This window comes from Yamadazyma tenuis, chromosome 1, assembly GCF_029203305.1.
Source record: "Yamadazyma tenuis chromosome 1, complete sequence".
NCBI lineage: Eukaryota > Fungi > Ascomycota > Pichiomycetes > Serinales > Debaryomycetaceae > Yamadazyma > Yamadazyma tenuis.
The window spans coordinates 1,441,490-1,466,600 of NC_089461.1; the positions used below are offsets into that span (position 1 = coordinate 1,441,490).

The 25,111-nt window shown below is 42.0% G+C and overlaps 13 protein-coding genes and 1 non-coding gene across 14 annotated transcripts; 6 read left to right on the top strand and 8 right to left on the bottom strand. All coding sequences in view use genetic code 12, as the record gives it.

Annotated features, from left to right (window-relative positions):
- Positions 1 to 88: 88 nt before the first annotated feature.
- PSN45_000700 (uncharacterized protein) lies at positions 89 to 805 on the bottom strand (the record flags this gene model as incomplete). Its single annotated transcript, XM_006688095.1, has 1 exon — positions 89 to 805. The coding sequence occupies one exon, from the start codon at positions 803 to 805 to the stop codon at positions 89 to 91; it is 717 nt and encodes a 238-aa protein (XP_006688158.1).
- A 603-nt stretch (positions 806 to 1,408) lies between these two features.
- PSN45_000701 lies at positions 1,409 to 1,498 on the top strand. Its single transcript has one exon. It is a non-coding gene; the product is annotated as a tRNA-Tyr (tRNA).
- Positions 1,499 to 1,791: 293 nt separating this feature from the next.
- PSN45_000702 (uncharacterized protein) lies at positions 1,792 to 3,864 on the top strand (the record flags this gene model as incomplete). Its single annotated transcript, XM_006688096.2, has 1 exon — positions 1,792 to 3,864. The coding sequence occupies one exon, from the start codon at positions 1,792 to 1,794 to the stop codon at positions 3,862 to 3,864; it is 2,073 nt and encodes a 690-aa protein (XP_006688159.2).
- An 87-nt stretch (positions 3,865 to 3,951) lies between these two features.
- On the top strand, positions 3,952 to 6,033 carry ENP2 (Small ribosomal subunit biogenesis; the record flags this gene model as incomplete). Its single annotated transcript, XM_006688097.1, has 1 exon — positions 3,952 to 6,033. One exon carries the CDS (start codon positions 3,952 to 3,954, stop codon positions 6,031 to 6,033), a length of 2,082 nt encoding a protein of 693 aa, XP_006688160.1.
- Positions 6,034 to 6,068: 35 nt separating this feature from the next.
- On the top strand, positions 6,069 to 6,941 carry ISY1 (NineTeen Complex (NTC) component; the record flags this gene model as incomplete). The annotated part of the gene is made up of 1 exon (XM_006688098.2): positions 6,069 to 6,941. One exon carries the CDS (start codon positions 6,069 to 6,071, stop codon positions 6,939 to 6,941), a length of 873 nt encoding a protein of 290 aa, XP_006688161.2.
- A 26-nt stretch (positions 6,942 to 6,967) lies between these two features.
- On the bottom strand, positions 6,968 to 7,660 carry PNC1 (NAD(+) salvage pathway protein; the record flags this gene model as incomplete). Its single annotated transcript, XM_006688848.1, has 1 exon — positions 6,968 to 7,660. The coding sequence occupies one exon, from the start codon at positions 7,658 to 7,660 to the stop codon at positions 6,968 to 6,970; it is 693 nt and encodes a 230-aa protein (XP_006688911.1).
- Positions 7,661 to 7,715: 55 nt separating this feature from the next.
- On the bottom strand, positions 7,716 to 8,858 carry OCH1 (membrane-bound alpha-1,6- mannosyltransferase Initiation-specific; the record flags this gene model as incomplete). The annotated part of the gene is made up of 1 exon (XM_006688099.2): positions 7,716 to 8,858. The coding sequence occupies one exon, from the start codon at positions 8,856 to 8,858 to the stop codon at positions 7,716 to 7,718; it is 1,143 nt and encodes a 380-aa protein (XP_006688162.2).
- Positions 8,859 to 8,998: 140 nt separating this feature from the next.
- On the bottom strand, positions 8,999 to 12,598 carry DED1 (DEAD-box ATP-dependent RNA helicase; the record flags this gene model as incomplete). Its single annotated transcript, XM_006688100.2, has 2 exons — positions 8,999 to 9,960; positions 10,723 to 12,598. The coding sequence occupies 2 exons, from the start codon at positions 12,596 to 12,598 to the stop codon at positions 8,999 to 9,001; spliced, it is 2,838 nt and encodes a 945-aa protein (XP_006688163.2).
- A 409-nt stretch (positions 12,599 to 13,007) lies between these two features.
- On the bottom strand, positions 13,008 to 17,108 carry UTR1 (NAD(+) kinase; the record flags this gene model as incomplete). Its single annotated transcript, XM_006688101.2, has 2 exons — positions 13,008 to 14,983; positions 15,350 to 17,108. 2 exons carry the CDS (start codon positions 17,106 to 17,108, stop codon positions 13,008 to 13,010), a joined length of 3,735 nt encoding a protein of 1,244 aa, XP_006688164.2.
- A 566-nt stretch (positions 17,109 to 17,674) lies between these two features.
- On the top strand, positions 17,675 to 18,121 carry PSN45_000709 (uncharacterized protein; the record flags this gene model as incomplete). The annotated part of the gene is made up of 1 exon (XM_006688102.1): positions 17,675 to 18,121. The coding sequence occupies one exon, from the start codon at positions 17,675 to 17,677 to the stop codon at positions 18,119 to 18,121; it is 447 nt and encodes a 148-aa protein (XP_006688165.1).
- Positions 18,122 to 18,208: 87 nt separating this feature from the next.
- On the bottom strand, positions 18,209 to 19,501 carry PEX13 (Peroxisomal membrane protein PAS20; the record flags this gene model as incomplete). Its single annotated transcript, XM_006688103.2, has 1 exon — positions 18,209 to 19,501. One exon carries the CDS (start codon positions 19,499 to 19,501, stop codon positions 18,209 to 18,211), a length of 1,293 nt encoding a protein of 430 aa, XP_006688166.2.
- Positions 19,502 to 19,798: 297 nt separating this feature from the next.
- On the bottom strand, positions 19,799 to 21,337 carry PDK2 ([Pyruvate dehydrogenase (acetyl-transferring)] kinase isozyme 2; the record flags this gene model as incomplete). Its single annotated transcript, XM_006688852.2, has 1 exon — positions 19,799 to 21,337. The coding sequence occupies one exon, from the start codon at positions 21,335 to 21,337 to the stop codon at positions 19,799 to 19,801; it is 1,539 nt and encodes a 512-aa protein (XP_006688915.1).
- Positions 21,338 to 21,910: 573 nt separating this feature from the next.
- PSN45_000712 (uncharacterized protein) lies at positions 21,911 to 22,213 on the top strand (the record flags this gene model as incomplete). The annotated part of the gene is made up of 1 exon (XM_006688105.2): positions 21,911 to 22,213. One exon carries the CDS (start codon positions 21,911 to 21,913, stop codon positions 22,211 to 22,213), a length of 303 nt encoding a protein of 100 aa, XP_006688168.1.
- A 330-nt stretch (positions 22,214 to 22,543) lies between these two features.
- FLU1 (Major facilitator superfamily multidrug transporter flu1) lies at positions 22,544 to 24,277 on the bottom strand (the record flags this gene model as incomplete). The annotated part of the gene is made up of 1 exon (XM_006688106.2): positions 22,544 to 24,277. One exon carries the CDS (start codon positions 24,275 to 24,277, stop codon positions 22,544 to 22,546), a length of 1,734 nt encoding a protein of 577 aa, XP_006688169.2.
- Between the last annotated feature and the right edge of the window lie 834 nt (positions 24,278 to 25,111).

Sequence of the window (25,111 nt, forward strand, 5' to 3'; positions counted from 1 at the left end):
ACAGAACAATCCAGTTGTCAAAGTGCAGCGGATACATACGATTATTGCATAAATTGTAAACTAAAATATATATTTCGTGATAGTTTTCTTACATTTTGGGTAGAATGTTGATGATAATTGACATGATTAAAAATAATACCACCACCGCAGCCATGGTCTTTATCAAAAACCAAAACGAGATCTTTCCTCCAGACTTGTTTAAAACATAACTGGTGAGATTGCTACCCACAGTGTTCATCAAACTATCGTTCTTCATCATATTGTCTTGAGTCCTAGAAAGCAATACATTGTCATCCATTATTTTTTTTGACAATCTGATAGCACCATCTTTCATATCAGACACCATATCCGAAAGATCATGGATCAAGTCTTGCTGTAGGGTCTCATGGTAGTCGTTCGTCAAACTCGACCTGTTATTTTCAAGAAGCCTTTTACGAAGTTCATTAACATCGTTATTCCTTACACCTGTACTATAAGTTGAAGGGCTAAGGTTTGACCTGGGGTCAGAATGGTCATCAATAACAACTTGTGATGGATGTGTAGCTGCTATACTTTGCCGTTTCATTTGCGCCAACTTCTTGGTGTTCTTATGCTTTAAAGTATCGAGATTATGTATCAATTCTATTAGCTTGTCATTAATAGTATCATAAAGCTTGTTGCTTTTATACTTGTTCAAGTTCAACTTTATTGGTATCAAGTCATTGGATATCTTATCTAGCATGAGCTTTACCAAAACAGGGTTGTTGGGAGTCGACGAGACTTCTAGAAGATACTCATCGACGATGTGTTCCATAGACCGGATCATTGAGGAATACAAACTTGTACACAAAAATGCGGTGAGGTTTGTGTAGTGCACCAGAATAAAGAGATGATAGAGTTGAAAAATAGGTATAAAAAACGACGTACACTTTACACTCGGTAAGAGTTGATCTTCATAAACATCTAACTGAATGCGTGTAATGAATTCTTTCTAAGCCAAGAGAGGAATGATACTAATTACGTGAATTGATACGGTTTACTTGGAAATGACATGTCTGCCTAACTACTATCAAACAACGATCTATCAAGTTCTAATCGTGGTTAGCGAAAAAGGCAATATATTTCTTGAAAAACCCTACCAGTTGAACCATTCACAAGCACAAAGCTTCTTGGTCCAGAGTTTGGTAAAGTTGTCCTTAATGAAAACTTTTCACCATCACTCACGAAAATATATTGCAGGCGAGCGTGTAAAGACCTTGAAGATTTCAATTTGATATAATTAATGGCTAGTCCTGAAATAGCCTTCATTTTGACAGAATTATCCAAGTGACTATGTAATCCCGTTTTCAAGCACCCTTAATTCATAATTAAATCAAATATATTAAAGATGTGCATTTCAATTTCTCTACGTTAAAAATCTTCAGAAATCCTCTTGGTGGCCAAGCTGGCTAAGGCGCGAGACTGTAATGAGTACCTCAAAGTAATCTTGAGATCGGGTGTTCGACTCACCCCCAGGAGATTTCATTTTTTTTGCTTTTGATATGTGGAAGTGGATGCTGTTTTTCTACACTTCATACCACCACCCCTCACTGTCCATAGTACGATGCTTCTTGCTGGAATCTGGAGTATAGTAGCACCATTTTTATGTACATTGCAAAATAACACATCCTGCATATTGACACCATTCTGCCCCAGATAATCCCACTTCTTACACATCACATCCGATATATCATAATTATTTCATTCTATTCTTTTTGACTCCGTGTTTTGGAAATTCATCAACCTCTGTATTTGCCTTTTGTTTGAGCGGAAATGCAAGTATTGATCGACAACCCCCATGACAGCGAACAGATGATCAATAACCAGATTAGACTGGCTTTTGCCAATGTATCTGATGAACTCAGTAAATTGAATCACCAAAGCCTTGACTCAACTAAAGTTGATAAAGACAAAATTTTGGAGATTTATATTGATGTGATTAGATTATTGAACAACTTTCAATCAATTTCCCATACTAAGATTGATTATTGGACTTCGTTGGTCAAGTTTACCACATTCGATTTATCACCAAAACAAACCGATAAGTTGTTGTGTGTGATGAGTCTCCTATTGATCCAAAGTTTGATTAATCCCTTCATGTTTGAACCAATCTTGAACACATTGAGAGATCCAAACGTCTTGGGCGAAATTTCTCGGTTCCTTGAAAAGGTGGTTTTGAGCGATATGATGCCTGTTACTGATCATTTGAGTGTCAATAACATTGATAACTGGCTCACCCTTGTTGAGCACATGGACACCAATGATGTGTTTCCAAAATGGGCTTGTTTTAAGTTCTTGAACACGGTGGTTAATGATATTGATTCGATCACTAAACCTATGGATACTTTAATGTCTTTTCCTCCTTTGGCGTTTGGAAATGTTTCAGTCAAAAGAGAAATGACAGTGATTTTAGAATCATTGGTTACAAACCTTCTTAAGGAGGACCTTCGTACTCTTTCAGCTGTGCTCATTGTCCGGTGGACAGTTCTTGATAAAGTGCAGGAGATCTTGCAAAGAGGTTTATCTGATTCAATCAATTCTTACTGCAAAATCATCAATTATGTGATTATTGATATGTTTTCTTACAACAATTTCCAATCGATAATTTTGTCCAAACCCTCCTTTAAACCATTGTTTTCCCAAAATCAGATGAGATTGCCTACATCAGAATTAAGTGAACAGAACTTAAAAGTGTCGATTCAGTTTATGCTTGAGTGCCTCAACCATTCTGCTTGCTTCGAGAATAAAATGAATCTTATCTACTTGCTGTGGAGCTTTAATCAAGTCTTCAGCTACTCCCAATTGCCCTATGGTCGTGCTAACATTTACACCGTATTCAATAAATTGCACCCAAAAGTTTCTGTCCTTTCTGTGCTCCAGTTATTAAATATCAAGCTTTTGAGTGGTATTTATATGTCGTCCAAAAAGACTATCCCAGATCTTTTGAGAATGTTTTTACAAGAGTTTCAAAGTCCCCCATTTCCTAAGGAAGGATACTTATTAGATGTGTTCAAGAATGAAAATCCAGTTGATTTAGAATTGATAAAGGAAAATGATCATTTAGGTGAGAATTTGGTTAAATCACTTAGATTGATGTTGATGTTCTTTCAAGATGATTTAGAAGTACCTTTGACTGACTCGGGCAGTCTCAACTCAAAACTTAGCGTGGTCAAGATCAAACGGTTGTTCGAATTAGTAATCTTGAACGGTTTCGAGTTGCTTGAGTTAGAAGCTTCAATTATTACACATTCAGGGTTGCATTACAATACCTGTATTATCACCAGCTTGCTTAATACAGACTTGAGTGCTGTAGGTGTTCACTCGAAGACTATTTGGTGCATCTACAACGAAATAGTTAACAGCTTTTCTAAGGCTGACTTGAGATATTTGCCATTATTTGCACTCTTCTACAACCAGATTTTGATCAAGTTTGCAGACTCTGACATCCTTCAAGACTGGTTGGTGAAGAGGCACATTGTTGAACACTTTAAAGTATTCATGTTCGATGCTGAGAAATACCCAGCAATCGTTCAGTTCACAGGTATCAATAGCTATGACAATTCGCCTGTTATTGTTTCTCAAGACAATTTCAAGGATATTGGCCCCGATATTAGTACCAAAAACAGTAGTTTCTCGGGTGATGTGTCTAGTGACTTTTCTCATATGAGCTTAAGCAGAACTCAGTCTCAGTTTAGTATCAACACTGGGAAACAGCCACAGCCACAGCAGGAAGGATACCAGTACTATCAGGAGGCATCCAACTATCAAGATCAATTACCACCTTTGCAGCAACCCCAACCCTCAGTTGCTTTACCCTTTAAGTTTGCCGATATTCAGTTTCCATAGTTTCCTCACTATTTTAGCGTATAATGCGAAACAAAAAAATTCTAAGCTCATCTCTAATCTCATCTCATCCAAGAACTAAGATTAAAAATGGTTTTGAAATCAACTGCTGTGGGAGGAGTTTCCGTCTACCAGGTGGCAGGAACTAATGTATCGAGATCATTACCAGACTGGATTGCCAAGAAGAGAAAAAGACAATTGAAACATGATAGCGAATATCAAAGTCGTATAGAGTTGATTCAAGATTTCGAATTCAGTGAATCTTCCAATAAAATAAAGGTCAGTCCCGATGGACAGTATGCTATGGCGACTGGAACCTACAAGCCACAGATTCACGTTTACGACTTCTCCAATTTGTCGTTAAAGTTTGAAAGACATACTGATGCAGAGAATGTGGACTTCATAATATTATCAGATGACTGGACTAAATCAGTGCATTTACAAAATGATAGATCTATACAGTTTCAAACCAAAGGGGGAGTACACTATAAAACCAGGATCCCCAAGTTCGGAAGATGCATGTCCTACAATCCATTTATCTGTGATTTACTAGTGGGTGGAGCTGGTAATGAATTATACAGGTTAAACTTGGACCAAGGGCGGTTCTTGAACCCGTTTGTGGTTGAATCAGATTTGGGAATCAATGCTCTTGATGTAAATAAAACACATGGTTTGATATCAGCTGGTTTGGAAGATGGAACTGTGGAGTTCTGGGACCCAAGAGCCAGACAGAGAGCTGCTAAACTTTATGTTAGTGACCAGTTGGAAGAATCGTGTGAAATCTCTGCTTTGAGTTTTAGAAACGACGGTTTAAGTTTTGCATGTGGAACCTCAGAAGGTAAGTCCTTAATCTACGATTTGAGAGCTTCTACACCAACAATTGTTAAAGATCAAGGGTATGGGTTTGAAATCAAAAAGATCATATGGATTGATGAAAATTCTTCAGACACAAACAAGATTTTGACCAGTGACAAAAGGATTGCCAAAATCTGGGACAGAAACTCCGGTAAGCCTTTTGCGTCTATGGAGCCTAGTGTGGATATTAATGATGTTGAGTATATCAAAGACTCAGGAATGTTCTTCATGGCCAACGAAGGTATATCCATGCATTCATATTATATTCCCAACTTAGGACCTGCTCCAAAGTGGTGTTCCTTCTTGGAAAATGTCACCGAAGAGATGGAAGAAAGGCCATCTAATTCAATATACTCCAACTACAGGTTCATTACTAGAGACGATGTTACTAGATTGAACGTAGCTCATTTGGTGGGAACAAATGTTATGAGGTCATATATGCATGGTTTTTTTATTGACAATGAGTTATATGAAAGGGTTAACTTGATTGCCAACCCCAACTCATACCGTGATCAAAGAGAAAGAGAAATTAGAAATAAAATTGAAAAGGAGAGAGAATCTAGAATCAGAACTACGGGGGCGATCACCAATACCAAAGTCAAGGTCAACAAGGAATTGGCCAGCAAATTGGAAGGAAGAACTGGCTCACAAGCAGCTGAGGATATTGTTAATGATGACCGTTTCAAGGAATTATTCGAAAACCCAGATTTCCAAGTGGATGAACAATCTCACGAATACAAACAGCTTAATCCAGTTCTGGCTGGAGTGAAAGACATAACAGTAGATAATCCTCGTGGTTTGACTGCTGCTGAAGAGTCGGATGAAGATAGAATTCATGACAATGAGCACGGTGACGATAGCGAAAGCGAATCATCTGAGTCTGAAGAAGACAAAGAAGACGAAGAAACAACCAAACAGAGACAAGAAAAAGTCAAGAAGGAAATGGAAAGATTACGCCGTAAGCAAGATGCCAAGAAACAAGAAGAGAAGTTCTTGAATGAAATGAAGGTTGTTAGTAACGAAGGACCCCAGCAAAAGGTAGCCGACTCATTTGCTTCCCAAGTAAACCAAATCAACAAGGTGTCTAAGCAGAAGAGGACTGACCAAGAAGGAACCAGGTTACAGCGTCATGCACGTGGGGAAGTTGAATTTACATTCAACCCTGGCAACAAGAAATCTGACCGTAGAGTCAAATTCAACAGAGAAAAGTCCGATGACGATATCGACGAAGAGACGAAAGCACAACTCAAAGGACGCACGAAACAAAGATACTCCGGAAGAAGAAGTGCTTCTCGTAACCAATTCCGTGGTATGTAGTTATGTAGCAAAAACATTGCAGCCTAAATATTTCAATGCGCATCTCTTCCTTGGGTTTAGATTTATTATATCCAATGTCCAGAAACAAAGAAAAGGCACAATCAGCATTAAACCGATATCAGCAAGAAGTTAACCGACAAGCTGGGGTACTTGAAACCAACCCAAACCTACGACCTAAGTATGTTCAATCGGTAGAGTCTCTACCTCAAGCCGAGAAATGGCGATCTGTTGTGATCACAGAGATATCCACTAGGTTGACACGAATTCAGGATCCTTTGCTTGAAGAGTCTCAAATTAGGGAATTAAACGAAACCTTGAATAAGTTGATGCTGGAAAAGAGAGCATGGGAACATCATATCAAATCTTTGGGTGGGGCTGACTACCTCCGGTTTGGACCTAAATTTGAAAGCATGGGGATGATGGACAATGATATTTCTGGCATCAAAGGGTTCAGGTATTTTGGAAGGGCCAAAGATTTACCTGAAGTGAAGCTTTTGCAACAGGCAAAGATCGATAAAGCAACTCGAGAGTCTACGCAACAAGATACAGAGCAGAGAGAAGTTCAAGAGCTTGAGATGAGATTCTCCAATCTTGACCCTACATACTATTCCACGTTCACAAGAACCAACATATATGACAAGGCTGAAGATGACCTCATTGCGATTGTTGGGGATGTTTACACTAGGCAGGAGGAAAGAAAAAATGTCGAAGCATATAATTTCAAGGCTATTAGCAAAAGTCTCAGTGATGACATTCAGAATACGGCAAAAGACATGACTATTTCACAGGCCCAGCTAGAGGAAATTATGGACTACTCAGACATTATACCCAGTGAGGAAGACATCAAGCAATGGGTTCTAGACCAGAAAAAACAACAGCTTCTTGCAAAGCTCGCATCATCAAAATAGGCATTATCAAAATAGACATCATCACATTAAAAGCTATAGTCATCAATAGACTCGAGAATCTTGACACCACCATTCCTATAAGTGTCATCAGTTTGGGAAATATTTTCAGGAAATACACTTTTGCAAAGTGACTTGATGACATACGTAGTAAATCCCAGTTGCAGGCAGTCCACAGCCGAGTTCATTACACAGAAATCGTAGGCAAGTCCAACGAATATAACGTCTGTGACTTCTAACTTGCGCAACGTGTCCTCCATCTCCGTCTTATGGAGCTTCCATGTATCTTTGAAGCACGAATAATACTCTCTATCCTTCAAGTAGCCCTTTTGCACGATGGCCTTGGGAACCTTTCCATCCACCTGGTTGAACTGAGTGAGAAAAGCAGCATCGATAGAAGAACCAAACGTATTCTGAACACAATGATCGGGCCAAACCGTCTGCGTCAATGTTTTGACAGAACCAGTCTCGTCCTTTTCCCCTAACGGATGGGTGAATTCCAACTGAGAATAAGGTTCCACACTGTGTTGAGAAGCAAATGATATGTGATCATGAGGGTGCCAATCCTGGGTTGCAATAACAGCAGCCCACGGAAACTTTTGGACATCCAAAAGGTCAATGATCCCTTCGACAATAGACCTTCCGCCAGCCACTGCCAAAGAGCCATCAGAAGGAAGAAAATCTTCTTGCAAATCAATAACCACCAATGCGGGTTTGTTCATGGGGTGATGTTATCAACTACTTTTGAGGTCCCCGCGAAAACTGTATATTGTCTACTTAATGGTTCTTCTTAGGTTTGTGTTGGGGTTTCTCGTCGTGCTTCCACGATCCCAGAAACATGTGTTCAACGTAGCACAAAGGATCACTGGTGGGCTTGGATCCCATGTGACCAACATTAGGACTGAAAGACGTGATAGGTAGAACTAGCACATCATCAACTCCAATTGGAAGTTGCATTCCTGTAAAAAGTTCCCATGTAATGATCTCATCATACTGGCCTGTCTTAATATTGGCCTCCGACTGAAGAATATTGTTCATGTAGGCGAACACGTAGTCGGTCCAGATTCCAGGGCCAGTCCAGTCCATGATATCACCTCCCTCATCTTTACCCAATACCGTCTTCAACTGGCCATTTTTGCTTCTTTCCAACGTAAGCTCAGTGATTTTGGCAATGAGGTCCTTGAGCATCGGATGGCCCTTTTTGGCCTGGATGGCCCATTGACAAAACTGGATTCTACGGGAATACCAGTCATTCCAGTCGGGTCTATCAGGATCAGCTTCAATCCCAACTACCAATCCTGCGGTATTGGGCTTATTATATAGCTTTTTGTTGTTCGAAAGCCAAGAGTCGATTGGCTTAATTCCCCGTGTATCTATATCAGCGTAAACCCCTCCTTGGGCGTATAATATTAAGTAGCGGAAAAAATCAGCCTTTAAAATACTCTTGGGCATAAGCTGATATGCTTTTGCCACTTCAGGGACAGACGTGTATAATTTTGCAACCATCTCATGACAATCATTATCTGCTAATACATTGTGCTTGTAGCCGGGATTGATTTGGCTCCATTGTTGTTGAAAGCTTTTGTACATCAAAGGAAAAGTTGGATCGTCTACACCAACTTTCCAGGTTTGCCAGATACACTTGGGGAATGGCTTTTGTGGTTCATATGGAAACAGTACTGCCAACTTTTGCCTCAATACCGAAAGTTGGGGGAGTCTGGCTTTATTATTGGATTGGAAATAGAACCCTTCAGTCTTCCACTTGGGGTTCTTCTCTAGCTCTCGCAAGAGCCTTAACTTGTTGCTGTTAACTTCGGTTCGAGACACGACGCGGGGGAGCGAAAGGCCCGACCTCATGAATTGGAGGACGATAAACACAGCGGCCACTACCAAGAGCAATCTCAGTTTTCGGAGGGCCATTTGTGATAGATTTGGGGAAGAAGAACTCGATACCTCAAAGATAAAAAAACACGCGAATAAATATTCATTAACGCAATACATAAAAGATAAATAATGATGTGTCATGCACCAGCCGACACCCTGGTGTAGCTTTCTGACAATTAGCTTGACTTCACAGCAAGTTGCTCTTGCTTCTCAGACAACTTGGCAAAGTTTCGTTTCATAGCGTTGGTAATGTACTCTTTGGCTGTCAAGGCCTCATACTTTTTATTTGGACCTTGAATCACCACATCTTTATTGGCCTGGTTGAACCATGCAATGGAATAGCGGGACTTTTGGTTTTCTCCCACCATTGGCGTTCTGACCCGATGGAAATTCGACTTCAATGTATCGTCTGACCAAGACATGAGCATATCACCAATATTAATGACGATTTCTCCAGTTTGGGCTTCGACTGGGTACCAGGTATCACCCGAAGCAAATGAAGTATGCGCCTCTCTACCTGGACAAACCTCCAATCCAAGGTCGCCAGTTCTTTGATAGAGCACTGTCATGACGTCAAAGTCCGTATGTGCACCAGCTCTCCATGAATTGGGTGCTATGTGCTGGCCGGTAATGTCTGGATAGTGGAGCAATCGCAAGGTGCTTTGAGCAGTAGTTTTCTCGATCTGGTGGGCTGTGGTAAAGAAGTCCAGCTCAAATCCAAGACTCTCAGCAAGACAGCTCAAAACTTTCATCGACAACTCTTGGTTCTTTTGCATGAACTGCTGGATAAACGTTGCCCAATCCTCACCCATATCATCTGTATCTGGCCAATATTCATCCTTTTTGTGGTACTGCAATTGTAAGCTTTCCTTCAAGTCCGGAGTACCAGTTGATGGCCTAACCTGGGCTTGGAACTCATACCCACAGTTTTCGAGTTTGACGAACGGTCTCTTGTTTTTGACATCGTCTGGTTTGGCAAAGAAGTCTGCTGAGTGCGCAAAGGCCTTTTCGATGTCTTGGATGCTAGGACTCTCTTGATCTTTTAAGACAAAGAATCCCACGTTAGTGGCTGCTTCGTACAATTGTTGTTTGATTTCCTCACGCCTATTGTCGAAGTCTCTTAAGCTGATTTTGGGGACTATGGAGGTCATTTCAGGTACACAAATAGTTATTATCTAGTCTTCAGTGATTAAGATTATAGGGATTCATGGAGCTTTTTGTAGCAGATTTTTCCTCGCTTAGCTGCGAAACCTGATAATTGATGCACTCGCTCACCTGCGAATTTGCAGCCTTACAATTATGTTACAGTTAGAGTTATACATTTCAAATATATACACTTGTACAATGCATTCCTATTCTTTTAAAAACCCCAATGTCTAAATCCAATAAAAACTTTTTTGTGTTGTTTTTTCGAAGAACCCAATAAATAAAAGCATAAAATCTTTTGCTGTTTAAACCCATTAAATCTATAATCTGTGTTCTAGAAAAACAACCTGTATTTCACCTTCTTTCCCTCATTTTGAAGCAACAAATCCTAATAAATTAGTTTAATCGTAGGTATTACACTCAATAAATGAAAAGCAGACAAACAACTCCTCCCGTGAAAAAAATCAAACTAATTTACAAAACAAAACAAAACAAAAGCAACATCAACTAATTCAAATGAAGAAAGAAAGGAAATATCAACGCATTATAATAAGATTGAGACATTGACAATAATAATTGGAACCACAATGATCTGCTATCATCGTAAATATGCTGGCTTTTTTAGCTAATACCAGCTTCATGCAAAAAAACCAAGTGTATACTTAGCTTGAGCGCTTGGTGGTATCTCACCACCAAGACGCATTAGAGGAGGCATTGCCGTAGCTGCCACCACCGTTAGAGCGGCCAGCTCCACCGGCACTTCCAGAGTTGTAACCACCGTTACCACTACCACCCCAGCTAGTTTGGCCCCAGCTTCCACCACTGCTTCCACCATTGCCCCAGTTGGATCCACCGGATCCACCAGCTCCACCGGATCTTCTAAAGTCTCTGATTGGACCTCTTCCACCTCTGCTAGATCCGCCTCTACTGGAACCACCCCTCATGCCACCAGACGATTCTCTGGAGATCTTTTGCAAAAAGTCGGGGATTTCTTGGTTGGCTTCTCCTAATAATTCAACTAAACCTTTAACAATGTTTTTGTTGTTTCTGTTGAAGAAGGCAGTGGCAATACCAACATTACCAGCTCTACCAGTTCTACCGATTCTGTGGACATAGTCATCAATATCATTGGGCAAGTCATAGTTGACAACGTGATGGACATTTGGAATATCCAAACCTCTGGCAGCCACAGCAGTAGCAACCAAAATTGGAGCCTTACCACTCTTGAAAGAGGCCAAAGCCTTTTCTCTTTCGTATTGAGATCTGTCACCGTGAATGGCAGTGGCTGGGAATTCTTGATCGTACAAGAAATCGGCCAAGTTATCGGCCATTCTCTTAGTCTCGGTGAAAATAATAGTCAAACCATTTTCGTCGGCACTCAATAAGTCCAATAAAACAGACTTCTTTTCGTCGTCCTCAACGTACAAGATCTTTTGAGTAATATTTTCGGAGGTAGAACCAACTCTACCAACAGACAAAAAGATGTAGTCCTTCAAGAAATCTCTGGCTAATAATTGGATATCTCTTGGGAAAGTAGCGGAGAACATCAAGGTTTGTCTGTCTTGGACACCAGGCATATCACATTCTTGGACAATGTGTCTAATTTGAGGTTCGAAACCCATATCCAACATTCTATCGGCTTCATCTAAGACCAAATATTTGATGTTGGCCAAAGAGACACGGCCTCTTTCTAACAAATCCTTCAAACGACCTGGAGTGGCAACCAATAAGTCGCAACCTCTTTCCAAGTTCTTCAATTGAGGGTAGATGTCAGCACCACCGTATACAACCACTGGTTTCACCCAGGATCTGTAAGAAAATTTCTTTGCTTCTTCATAAATTTGGGAAACCAATTCTCTGGTTGGAGCCATGACCAAAGCAGTTGGATACACCTTATGGGAGGAGAAAGCACCAGACATTTCAGGAATAGTGGCTGGTCCATTCATATAGGATTCAGACAAAACTGGGAATAAGAATCCACCAGTCTTACCGGAACCAGTTTGGGCACAAGCCATCAAATCTCTACCACCAGCAACAATAGGCACAGAGTATTTTTGTACTGGAGTTGGCTTGGTAAATCTTGACAAGATGACATTTTCAACCAACAATGGGTCCAAAGGTGGAGCTGTGAAAGCAGTGATAGGTTCTGGGACGTCGTTACCAGTAGCTTCGACAGGAATATCATCATAACTGTCAAAGTTAATACCCGAAGATTGGAAAGTAGGGTCTTCCGCGACTCCAAATAATTCGATTTCTAATCTTTCATCCTTAGGAGCAGGCTCGTGTTTTCCATCAACCCATCTTCCCACACCAGGTTGTCTTCTGTTACCACGGCCAAATCCACCGCTGGAGTTACCACGACGGCCTCCGCCAAATCCGTTACCATTCCCACTGCCATAGTTGCTACGACGGCCATTGTTACCGCCAAAACCTCCACCATTTGGTGTGGATCTGTTTGAACGACCACTTCCAAAAGTGTCGTCATCATCGTCTCCACCTCCTACTCGGTTGCGGCGGTGAGGAGGAACGTATCCGCTAGCCCCTCTGCGACCGGATCCGTTGGAATTAGTCGAGGGCGATTCGCCCTGGCTGACAGAAAGGTTGTTCATTTTCTGGGTAAGATCAGTCATATTGTACTGTTTTTTTTAAGTTATTCTTTTCGTTCGTTATTCTTTCTGTATAATACAGTTAAATTCGATTATCTATAAGTTGGATGAGTATAAATTAATATATCAAATACCAAAGTTGTGAAGTTACTTGTGTAGATAAAATTTTTTCTCTGCAAAATTTGCCTGAGAAAATTCTGCATAACATCGGGTATAGACACGACTCTGGTATTGCTTTTTCCGTTTGTGTCATCTACCATGACCGATAACGTGTGAACACACTCTAAAGAAGAATGGTGAAGAAGTAGATAGAATAGTGGAGAACTTTGTAGAAGCTATTGGCTTACACTGGCGGGTGGTCAATTAAAGTTCATAATTTCTATATGGTTAGCTAGGCGAGGGCATATCACGTGAGAACCTCAAATCGTTAAACTCAAAGAAAGTTTGAGTGGCCACTGTTATCGGATGAAGACGAACCGAATGTTACATGGGCATTAGGGTGAGCGAAACAGTGCCTGTCTTCCAAGTTCGTATAAGATATCGTGTGGGACGGAGGTGTACTGAGCCCTCCGCCGAGGGAGGGCAAAAATGGGATGTCTTCTTCGGTGTCACTGGGTGTAGACATACCCGTTCCAATTTCTGAACAATCAGAAGCATTCACATTGGTGCCGTTGGGTGTAAACTGTGCCGTGTTAACTCTGAGTGGATAATCGTTAAGGTTTTTAGATGTCGTAGTAGACGCGTCAGTGACAGTAGCAGATTGTGGAGTTGTAGATGCAGGTGCAGTTGTAGTAACGGGGATAGGAATACCTACTCGACCCAGACTATTGCGTGTACTTGAGCTGTATTGGCTTGTGTTTTCTTCGGGATTTTCGTCGCTGAAATTGATATCATAGTCCGCATTATCATTGTCGATAGTTATTGAGGCATTTAATGATAAGCTCTCTATTTGCAGTTCCACATCTTCATTTGAATCATTCAACTTGTAGTCACTGAATGGCCGTTGTTGTTTCCGTACATTCCAGTGCAAGTTTCGACTCACACTGTCAATGTACTCTGTTTTGGAAGAAATCACCGTTGGAAATGGAAATGGTGATGCCTGGATAGTTACGTAATCTCCTTGTAACAACTCAGTACGGACCTTACCATCAAAAGAGGCCCAAGCAGTCAGTCTACTAGCAAAAGGGACCTTGACTTTCAAAAACATTCCGTCCGGTAAGAGAATAGGCCGAAACGAGAGTGTATGAGGACAAATTGGTGTAACGCTTATAGCACTGACCCCGGGATGAACAAGGGAACCTCCGGCAGAAAGAGAATAAGCTGTAGAGCCGGTAGGAGTTGCGATAATAAGTCCATCAGCTTGTGCTATTGTCAACAATGAACCATCTCCATATAATTCAAGGTTAGTCACATACGGACTGGGACCTCTATCAACAACCAATTCATTCAACACCTGTTGTTCACACACCAATTGTCCATCCAGACGATGAACTCTGGCAGTGAACCGCATACGAAGATTTGCTCGGACTCCACTTTCTAGCACGCTCAACATCTTTGAGCGGAAGTCATCAAAGCGGAAATTAGTAAGAAATCCAAGTGATCCCAAGGCAAAACTGATAACTGGAGGTACAATCCTCTGAAACAAGTTTGATACATATAACACTGTTCCGTCACCTCCCAAAGTCAATACGAGATCAAAAATCTCAGGGTTGTTGATAGTAAACTCCTTGGTCCAAAACTTGACATATTGACGAGCGGTTGGAACACTTTCCACTAAACCTGAATAATTAAACCTCTTCAGAGCTTCTAGCTTCGAGTCCACATAAATGGTGATGTTTTTGTTCCGTTTTAAAAACCACTCTACAACTTCTCTGGTTAAAAATATCAATGAGTTATCACGGGCTTTGGTAACCACCATGATGGTTTTCACATCAAGATGGATGGTCGCCTTAGAAAGGTTTCTGGCCAACATACGCACACCATTGGCTGTCTCCGCTAACTCGGTGTGTGATCTGACTGACTTCAACTCGTCGTGGTTCAACTTGTTGAGGACAGTAGATGGCGCACGTTTTATCTTATTCACTTGCTCACAGTACAATTTGTTGTGTATCTTGGGGGGAACACGGCGGATGGATGACCCATCTGGTGAAGTACTTCTCAGCGACAGGCCACCTTCTCTTAGCGACTTACGGTGCTTTCGAACACCATTTTTGTGAGCGCCTCCGGAGGGCTTTCGTGAAACAGCACTGCCCGGGGCTACAGCGACGGGGGAAGATGGCACTAAAGGTGCCTCCTTGGTAGGCTCGATGGCAGTAGACTTTGGGGACACCGCAATGGCCATATCAGCTTCGGTAGTGGTGTCTAAGAGGATGTCCGAATCTTTGGCGGTCATGAGTCTTCCACCAAGAACTGGAAACACTATCGGAAAGGGAAAATGTGTGCAGGAAACGTCAATATGTACGTCACAGAACCAGTGGCGGTTATTTTTGGGTTACCGAGAGGGAATTGAAGTCTATCCAATGGAGGATGGAAAGACTATTTGTTAGTTTGTGCTCGGGCAGTATGAGTAATAAAGTTAGGGGCGTTTCGCGATTTTCGAAGAGCTGCAAAAAGGCCAGTCGCTAACATTGACCTACGAAGCTTTCTAGAATAGGTGTGAAATTCAATATTAACGATACTTTAATCATTTGCAAACAAGCTAAACTATATCCATATGTAATAAGATACGGGTGACTAGTTCTAGCTAGTTCACCTCCAGAATTCGGCATTTCCAACCACTAGATTTCTCCAACAATGGCAAAGAAGCTCCCAAACACCAACCCAATTCGTTGTTGTTAATTGTCTTTGCAGTTCTGAGTTCTCTGTGCAAGGGGATATCGTAGCCAGTGTGTAACATGGCGGTGATGAACGATAAGTCCAAACACCATTGGGGCTCTTTATTCAACTTGCCCACCCCGTCATCAAGAAGCACACTTCCCCAAAACGCTTCACCCCCACATACAACTTTGGCCAATTCACTCAACTCTCCAACAGTGAAGCTGGATGGGAATCCCAATGGGTTGGTAGTGTCGTAGAAGTATGAGAAAACATACATGTCATTTAAGGCATTGAAAGACTTTGTTAAGGAAGGTTGGTAAATCCCATTAAAGGAACATGGACTTTCTGAGCACTCGATATCCTTGTTCAATACCTTCTCAGCAAGGAACCGACAGTTGGCACCGGCGTGAATAGAAGAGTCAGCCTCTGGTCCTTTCATATTGACCAAGTAGAATTCATCCTTGGCAAGTTCAACTTGAACATTCTCAGCCACCACTCCTGGAGCAATGCAAGCATTATTTAATGTAACCAGAGCCTTTTGGTCTTTTAATTCATCTTTCTTGGTGTACTTTTTCAATTTAGTACCGGATTTCAATGCCAGTTCAACTACCACTCCATGAACCTTGTTGCGGCCCTGCATCAATCCGTATCCCAAGTGAGAGTATTGATATAACGTGTAGTCTCTGTTTCCAAACGAAATCTGGTAGTTGTGATCTCCATCGGCCATAGTTTCACCCAGAGAGAACTGAGGCTCAAACACAATTTGAGTTGAACCACCTCCCAAGTCAAACACAGCAGCAGTAGGAGTCTTTTCAGCACCTCCTATGTTACCCAACAAATAGTTGGCGGTGACCCAAGCGTAAACACCTTCATCTGCACCGTCCATCATAGAAATTCCATCTCCTTCAACAACTGCGAATGGGTAATCTTTTTCCAAGTGGCTCCTTACTTCCTTCAAGATATTAGCTGCCTTTTCTTCTCCCAACAAACGTAAACCAGCTGTGGCCTTGACAGCTACAGGAGTACAACCTTGTTTATCCTTTGGTACAGTATTAACAGCCTCTTCCAACAACTCGTCTAAAGAATGGGCTGCTCCCACAGTGTCGGTGTCAAATGAAGAAAGGCCAGGTTTATTCATCTTGAACGTTTCTTGGATCAACGCTGGAGGCAGAACACATGAATCAAACTCGTAAACATGAACACGCAGTCCAGTAGATCCAGCATCGATCATTACCACAAAGTCTCTGCTGTTACAAGCACCATTAGTTTTGCCCTTTGCAACAGAACCAGAGTCTCCGTACTTCTCGTTTCCAAGACCTTTGTTTGCTGTTCCCTTAGGTGGTTTCAACGCAGAGTCAGAACCGGCTCCTTCCAACGAAAGCTTTTGGGCCAGGGACTTTTCACTGTTGGATGTGTCAGCCACAACGCCACCTTTGAGCCCAGTGTCGGCCTTGTATTTGCCGCTTCCACCAGAAGATGAGCCTCCTGAAAGGGGCTTGCCAGCCGCGTAAGGAGCCTCAGTACCAACATGAGGCTTTCCTTGAAGTGTGTTCTTATCTTCCTCATCGGTAGAGAATGGCACAGCATCGGCAGCCTTTTCCTTCACCTTTTGGACCAGAGTGGAGATGGGACTGTAAGACGAAGATATCACCAAAGCCACAACCGTGATCAAAGCTATGAGTGGCACGATCAAACGAACATTTCGTGTGGAAAGCATTGTTAACTATTAGAATTTTTGAATCGCGTTCTTTGTTTGGGAACAGGTTTGCCGATTTCAATTCATTTTGTCTCGTGCACAGGCAAATTGAAAGGAAGTAGAGGTTTGTGGTGTTTAGAATGGTTTAAAATAGAACCCTGCAGAGGTGACCTTTAAGGATTGACTACATAACTTCACGTGGTTTATGAAGAAATGTTTCAGTTTTTTTTTCACAGTTTTTTGAAGGATTTGGTCAGCACCTATCAGGGTTCACGTTAATCTATTATTGCTTAAACGCTAATTCTCGAAACCCTGTCACATTGATGTAAATCTATAAAAACAAGCCAACTTCTAAATATTGGAAGTTTATGAAAGAACCCCGGAACAGTTTAAACCAATTAAAATGTAGCATTTATAAGATTTTCCCCTTATTGGCTCTCATACAATTAACAGAGCAACACCCAAAATTTTGCAGCAAGACAAATGCCAAAAGCAATTACCATGAGATCATGGACCACCATAATTGCTTGCTCCCAATTAAAACTATATAAAGACCCCACAGTAATTATTCATACCCATCCATCAAAATGTTCCGTTCTACCGTATCCAAATTATACAGACAACCTACAAGATCTTTACACTACAGCAGACCAACCTACTCTGTGGTTAGTGGTGTGAAAGAGACCTTAGAAAAGGCCAATAAAAAGACTGGCGAGTTTTTGGCTGCCACTATGGAAACTGCTGAAAAGACTCCGGAAACCGTCGGAGATGTTGCTGAAAAGGTCAACAAGAAGACTGGTAAAGTGTTGGCTGAAGGCATGGAAAAGGTTCAGAGGGTTGCACCCAACAATTTAAGTGAAGCAGCTGATAAGGCCAACAAGAAAACCGGTGAAGTATTAGCTGACGGAGTGGAAAAGGTGAATGCTGGCGAACACTTGGACAGAGTTCGTGAAAACGCTAAGGGCTACAAGAATTTACAGGATAAAGGACTGAAGGCTGAGTCTGAACAAAACCGTCCAGAGGATGGAGTTTGATTTAAATAGATTTATTAAAATGTATGAAACTTGAAGCATTTGCTAGTTATTATGTCGTGTTATGGTCGTTAATTTGAACTAAAGATTTTAGTACTTCTTGAATTCTTCCACCATGGGATTCACATTTTCCACCATCTCTGGTGCAGGGGCATGTTGTTGGAATGGGAGTTGAGGCTGCTCTGGGCCAATTTGCTTAGGAGTAGACCGTCTTTCAATTACCGTCAAGTAGTTAGACGGTACATATCCCACCTTGCCGGAACGAGATCTTACTTTCCACCACTTACTTTCGTTACCCAAGGGATCGAGGCGTGATAACACTGCTACCAAATCATTAGGTTTCAACTCAATTTCAATATTAGGATTCTCAGGGTTGAATTCATATAAAGCTTTAGCAAATTGCAAATTGGAAGGGTCTAAAGCACCATTTACACCATCACGGGGCTGCTGCTGGGCTAAAGCCCTCCTTTGTTGCTGTTCATTTATCTTTTGGATTGCCTTACTCAATAAGTATGGGAAGCCAATCGAAGCCGCCAAAAACAAAAGTAATGGCTTGAGTGAGATCCGGCTTTTACCCGATGATGTACGGCGAAGGTTATCTTCAAGCTTTTTTTGGTTGGTTTCAAACTTACTAAATTCTTTCAAGTTAAGTCCATAGTTATAAGTACGGCCTGTTACTTTATAGAACAACTTCTTGGCGAAATTTATCAAGGCATAGATTCCAAGCAACGATCCGAGCGCGTTTTTCAAGTTTCCAAACTGCTCCGCCAACGACACCATCGTGAAAAACGACGAGTGCGTCGCCATATACGTTGCTTCAAGCATCTGTGCAAACCCTCCGACGGCTCCAATGATCAGTTCAATCAACTGAAACGTCGCTTGAGTTCCCTCGGCCAACCCTCCAGCCATACCTTGTTGTCCGTGCATTCCTCCGCCATAACCTCCCATACCATACATACTACTTCCGTAGCCACCCATGCCATACATACTGGATCCATATCCTCCCATACCGTACATGCTGGATCCATAGCCACCCATACCACCCATACCGCCCATTCCACCACCATACATGCTAGAGCCATATCCCCCGCCGTAAGATGAACCGTAACGGGACCCATAGCCGGTGTTCGAACCATACGACAGGGCGCCTGCGCCATACGGCGAAGTGTTGGACATCGCCGAGAGATCGGATGTGAGCCCACTAGGCCGTTCTGGAATGGCAGCTGAAGTTGCCGCTGCTTCTGAGTTTGTGGATGTTGGCATAGCAGAGGATGACAAGGATGGGGGCACTTGCGGAGCCGTAGCACTGGAGTCACCACCCGCGAGAGCCGCCAGCGATGTGCCCGACGACGCTTCCCATGGTTTTCTTCTTGGTACTGCCATTAGATATTAAAAACAAGCGTTCGATGACAGAAAAAATATTGAGAAATTGTGAGAAACGGATGATTTTGGGCGGGGCGAACACAGTTGAATGTGAAAGCGAGGATGAAAAAGTGCGACGATGACAAGAGATAGATCAGATATATAATGGAAAGAAGACATTGATGAAGAGTTTTTCTGGAATCATAGATCGAAGAGGTGCTTGTGCAAATGTGATGGGGTACCCATCCAATATTCTCTATGATTTTCTAGTTGTATATTGTTCTGTTTGGTCGTACACTCGTGAAATGGCTGCAAATCTTATGGAAGCGGCTCAGACGAACTAGATAACCGATTCAAATGCAAGTACACGTCAGTTCCGTAGCCTTCCATGGAAATCAACTTTAAGTCTCCCCCGAAGTATTGGGCATAGAGTCGAGAAATAGGTAATCCGTACCCAAACCCAGCCATGGGTGCTTTAAATGATGTTTGGTTATATTCCGAATCCAACACTGGGGTCTGCGAGACGGTAGTGTATAAGTAAGTCCAGATCAACGGGATTTCACTCCGCGGGATTCCACCACCTTCATCACTAATCTTCACAGCGATATCTTCGCTACCTTCACTGATAATCACCTTAACAGGAGGGAACTTAAGATCATTGATATCGATGTCTTCGGGTTTCAAGTCGGGGTTCTTCTCGATCATCTTCTGTTTAAGTCGCGGAGTATGGAACTCAATGGTGGCTCTTAGACTATTTTTCAATGTCTCAAAGAGCATATGGATCAAGTGACCTGGAACATACATAAACTGGATTTCGTTTTTAGTCAAAATCAATTGGATTTCGGGACAATCAAATAATCCGTAATACTCTTCACAGATGTACTTTGCAGTTTCAATGGCATCTTCGGCAATTTCCCCCACGTTACAGTCGGTGCAAATCACCCCCACGTAATTACTCTTAGCCTTCATACTTCCAGAGCCACCGCTGGTACCATTCATGAGACCAGCAAATTTAGACTTGGGTTTCTGTTGGGCCATATGAAGCGAAAGGTGCTGCCCAATGAGCATACGAATCCCAATACGGGACATGTAAAACCGGTCCAAAAACGTCTGAATGGACGAGTTCACAAACACTGTCTTATTTTCATTTTTCCACTCCTGAACACCCTGGGCCATAGTAGCGACAGTAGCATCATGCCGTTTCTTGATCTTGGAGAGCGCATCGTGCACTAATTTATTGTAATCATACACTTCCTTGGGCCACACCGCATTCATGGCGGTAGGTGTGTAGTAGGTTTTACCAAAAGTAGGCGACTCCGACATGGACCTGGAGGAGACAGCTGCAGAGCTAGCATTGGCACCAGCACTACTGGATGATGGGTGCCGAATAATTATACCGTCGTCACTAAACACATTATTGATGGCAGGATTGTTAAGCTCTTCATGTACAGGGTTCTGTTTCTCTTCCAAGACCGAATTGTCTTCGTGAAGAATCTGGTTCTCTGACACTCGGCGGGCGTTGCCGTTTTGGTTCAATAGGCGCTGGAGTTCTTCAGAGACAGTGGGTTTGGGGAGATTGACCAACTCCTCAAAACTCTGGGCGTACCAATTCTGAACTTTGATGGTGGAAGGCATGTTACAAAGACCCAAAGGAGCATTTTCAAGGTCCTTCACTTTGAGGGCTAGTCTGATAGGTAATTCTTCAACGATGAATTGAGACGCAAGGAAGAGAGAACCAGGACTGGGATTCGGGCCAAACTGGACCATCTGTCGCAAGGAAATAGAGGTCTGCTTATACCCAGCATATCGGTATAGCTGTTCTCGCAATGCAGGTGATAGTTTCCAACCTGTTCCCATGATGTGTTGTGGGTTTGTGGTCAAGTTTCACCCCAGAAAATAGTTGCCAGTGCGATCGAGCGAGAGCTTTGGGCGTGTACCCACCGCCCCATCAAACTGGTGTGGGCGAGCGGACAAGTGGGTCACGCCGCGACAAAAATCACAGGCCCACGTCGCCGCACCCGTGTGGTTCGGGTGACCGGGATTCTTCTACCATGTGGGCGAGCGGAATGGCTTCATCCTCAGCCCCGGCACAACCCCCTGAGAATCAGGCAATATGGGGATAGTTATCTGCGATTGTGGGGAGAGGTTGGGATTAGTGATATGGACGGGACCAGATATTGTAGATATGAGGACATCAAAGACACATTGAAACGATAAGAACTAACGCATAGAAAGTCGGAGTTCAAACCTCGGATTCCAAATGACTCAAAAAACTCAAAAAATTGCTCGGATGAAACATAATGCGGTGACTCAATATTTGCGGATTGACGGATCGAAAATCTGGGGAACCATCAAAATCTCTCAACTATAAAAGCCCCAGTGATCCCCCTTCGATAAATTTCTAATCAACAACTTTCATCTCTTTCATAAATGAGCTCCAGACAAATACTTAAAGTCGCTAACTTCAAGACTGCTTCCAGATGCTGGATTCCAGCTGCCCAACCTGCTAGTTCAAGATATTTTTCTTCTAAACAAAGATATATCAACTTTAACCTTCATAGCTTGAGCGACGCTAACTTGATCGCTAATGACGATGTTTTGACTCATGAAGCATCTAAACATACCACCACCAGAATCCAACACGACAAGCACGAAGAGGTATTTGAACCCACCGTTTACTCTTCAGAAGAAGTCCATACTGCCGGTCCAGTAAACAAGGAAATCTCCGGTTAAACGTTGTGTAGTTTAGTACGATTAACGAATATATGCATTTACATTAATATTTATGATCTCCTGTGGTCTAGTTCAATTGCTTGTGAGTTTTTGATGGTGTAGATAATTACGGCTCAACAAAGTTTATAGTTGAGTGGCTCAAAGTAGTATTGTTGTACTAATAGTCAAAGCTCTTCAGTTTGAACAATGTTTGTTAAACCAAATTGCGGCTTTTGAAAATTGTGAAAATTACATTACTTACAGATAATAATACACGTTCATTAAAACACATTTCATATTACGCAATTATATTAAATATGTACAGCGAGAGGAACTAGCTATCGTTCTGAATTACAAGTCAAAGGCGTACTTGGACTTTTGTCTCAAAGCTTTACCATACTTGTAGAACAAGAATGGTACTGGAGCCAACAAGAGGGAAAAACATCCCAAAAGGGTTCCACCCCATTGAATACCCAAGTGTTCGAACATTTGTCTAGCAAACAATGGAAAGACGGCTCCAAATGCCGATCTCAAAAAGGTATTACCGGCCAAGGCAGAAGCAGCAAAGAACAAGTAGCAGTCAATAATGTAATTAAGGCATGGTAAGAAAATGGTAATTAAACCAGTACCAGAAAGAGCAGCTCCCAAAGTTGGGACAATCCAATGAACCCTCTCGGCGTAGTGACCAGCCCAACATAACATAAATAAACCACCTGCAAACAAAAACGCTCCCAACATCATTGGTGGTAATCTTTCTTCTGGGACTGGCTTACCTCCATTATCATCCATGGCTTTCAAGAATCTTCTCTCAAAGAAAACACAGATCATACCTCCAATAAGGATACCAATTAACATACCCAAATATGGCAATTCGGCCACACCTGGAATAAAGTGATATTTACCTTGGAAAATCAATGGGATTGCCGTCAAAAACAAGTATAAAATACCGTAAATGAAAGCATTGTAGATAGTGATCAAGAACAAGATGGGCTCAGTAAACAACATTCTCAAAGGTCTGGTCAAGTTCTTTTCAGCTACTTCTCTAATATCCAAAGTGATTTCTTCATGAGGAGCCACGATCCCCCAGTTTCCAGTTCTTCTTCTCAAGATTTCGGCTTTTCTCACCAAAATCAAGGGGTGGTGGGTTTCTTCAAGGACAAATATGTCCAAGAGCAAACCAGCTGCGGCCACAATTCCGGTGATGTACATAGTCCATCTCCATCCCATGTGAGGGTTCTTCACGATAAATGCAGATAAAATTGGAGCTATCATTGGACCACCAAACAACACCATTGCGAAGATGGATGTAGCTTGACCTCTGGTTCTGACTCCAAACAAATCGGCCATAGCAGCAGGAGCAGCCACCAAAGGAGCAGCACCAGTAAACCCTGCGAAAAATCTGGTTATCATGATGGTTTGGATATTTTCAGCAGTGGCAGAAGCAAACGAGAAGCACACGTAGACAAAAGATGAACAAACCAAAATCTTCTTTCTTCCGAACAACTCGGACATTGGACCCCAAATGATTGGGCCGGATGCGAAACCAAATACGAACAATGATGTGCCCAAAGTTCCAACCGTTGAACCAACGTGGTATTGAAGTTCGACTGGGGCGGATGCAGATGAGAACATGGCAGAACCCAACACAATCCCCAACGCGTTGAACCCAACAATAAAGCAGAAAATTACCTTTTTTCTCAAAGGAAAGTTGTGAGGATGGATAGGATCATCAGGTCCATCGTAGCTTACTATGAATTGTTCTCTATCAGGCAAGGTTGGTGGATATGGTCTTCCTCCCCCCATTTGTGGAAGTGGTTCCTTGCTTTCTTTGGCCTTTTCGATCAACTCATCAGCACCCGTCAAACGACGGCTCAATGTTCTTGAAGCAGAGACATTAGATTCGTATCTACTCAACTCGTCGCCTCCAGAGTAGATCTCAGGTTCTTCGCGTCCTAGTTCCAAGTCTTGGTTCAGAGTGTCTAACTTCCCCTCGAATACTGTTGGATTCACAGCATCAGGATCAGTTTCCTTTGTGATTGATGATGATTTACGGCTGTTTGAGGAGCCCACGGATTGATTTTCCATAATGCAATTATAAGTTAAGACTTTGTTGGAAGAATAAAAATTTCATTTGAAGGCGCCGTTCGTCAAATATATATATTCCTAATACAGAAGGGAAAATTTTTGAGAAGAGCAGCTTTTGGATTAGTAAACAACAGTTTATAGCCGACCCGCAGCACCTTTCGGGAATAAAAATATCGTTTGCGAGGCACAGTCGCGACATATGTCGTTAGTCTCCTCATATAAGAACCGTGAGTAGGATCATTCAACGAACTTGGGATCTGTCAGTACCATGGATGAATGGAAACCATGGGGCACTGTTTCTGCAATACTGGTCAGCAATTCTTTATTGTCTTTGAAGAGAAAGTAATGACGTCAATTGCGACATAATGACGGACACGGAACGGAATCGGAAATATACTTTTCAGGGAATTAGCGAGACTACTGAGGGCATGGGTATAATAGGAGTTACCGTTTTTGACAGGTGTCGAATTCTTAGTATAAACCATACAATTTGCACAGAAACTTCTTTATCCAAGTGATTCGAGATTAGAACACTTACGTAGGTATTTTTCTGCAGTGAAGAACCTACTCTTATCACCAAATAAAAATATGGAAGTTACAAATGTCGCGTAGAGGGGGGACTGCTAATCTTTCTAGTACATGTTTTATTGCCGTTTCTAAATATATTTTCTAGTTTACTTTGACAGTAGGAGTAAACAAATTCTCTTAACGCTTTTAGATAGAATGTGCTATAGAAACCTTACTGTAGCCAAATTCTTATTATATTGTGGTGAAAGTTGCTTTAACAGTCTAATTAAATAGTTTATATCACATATAGCTCACACTAATTTACGA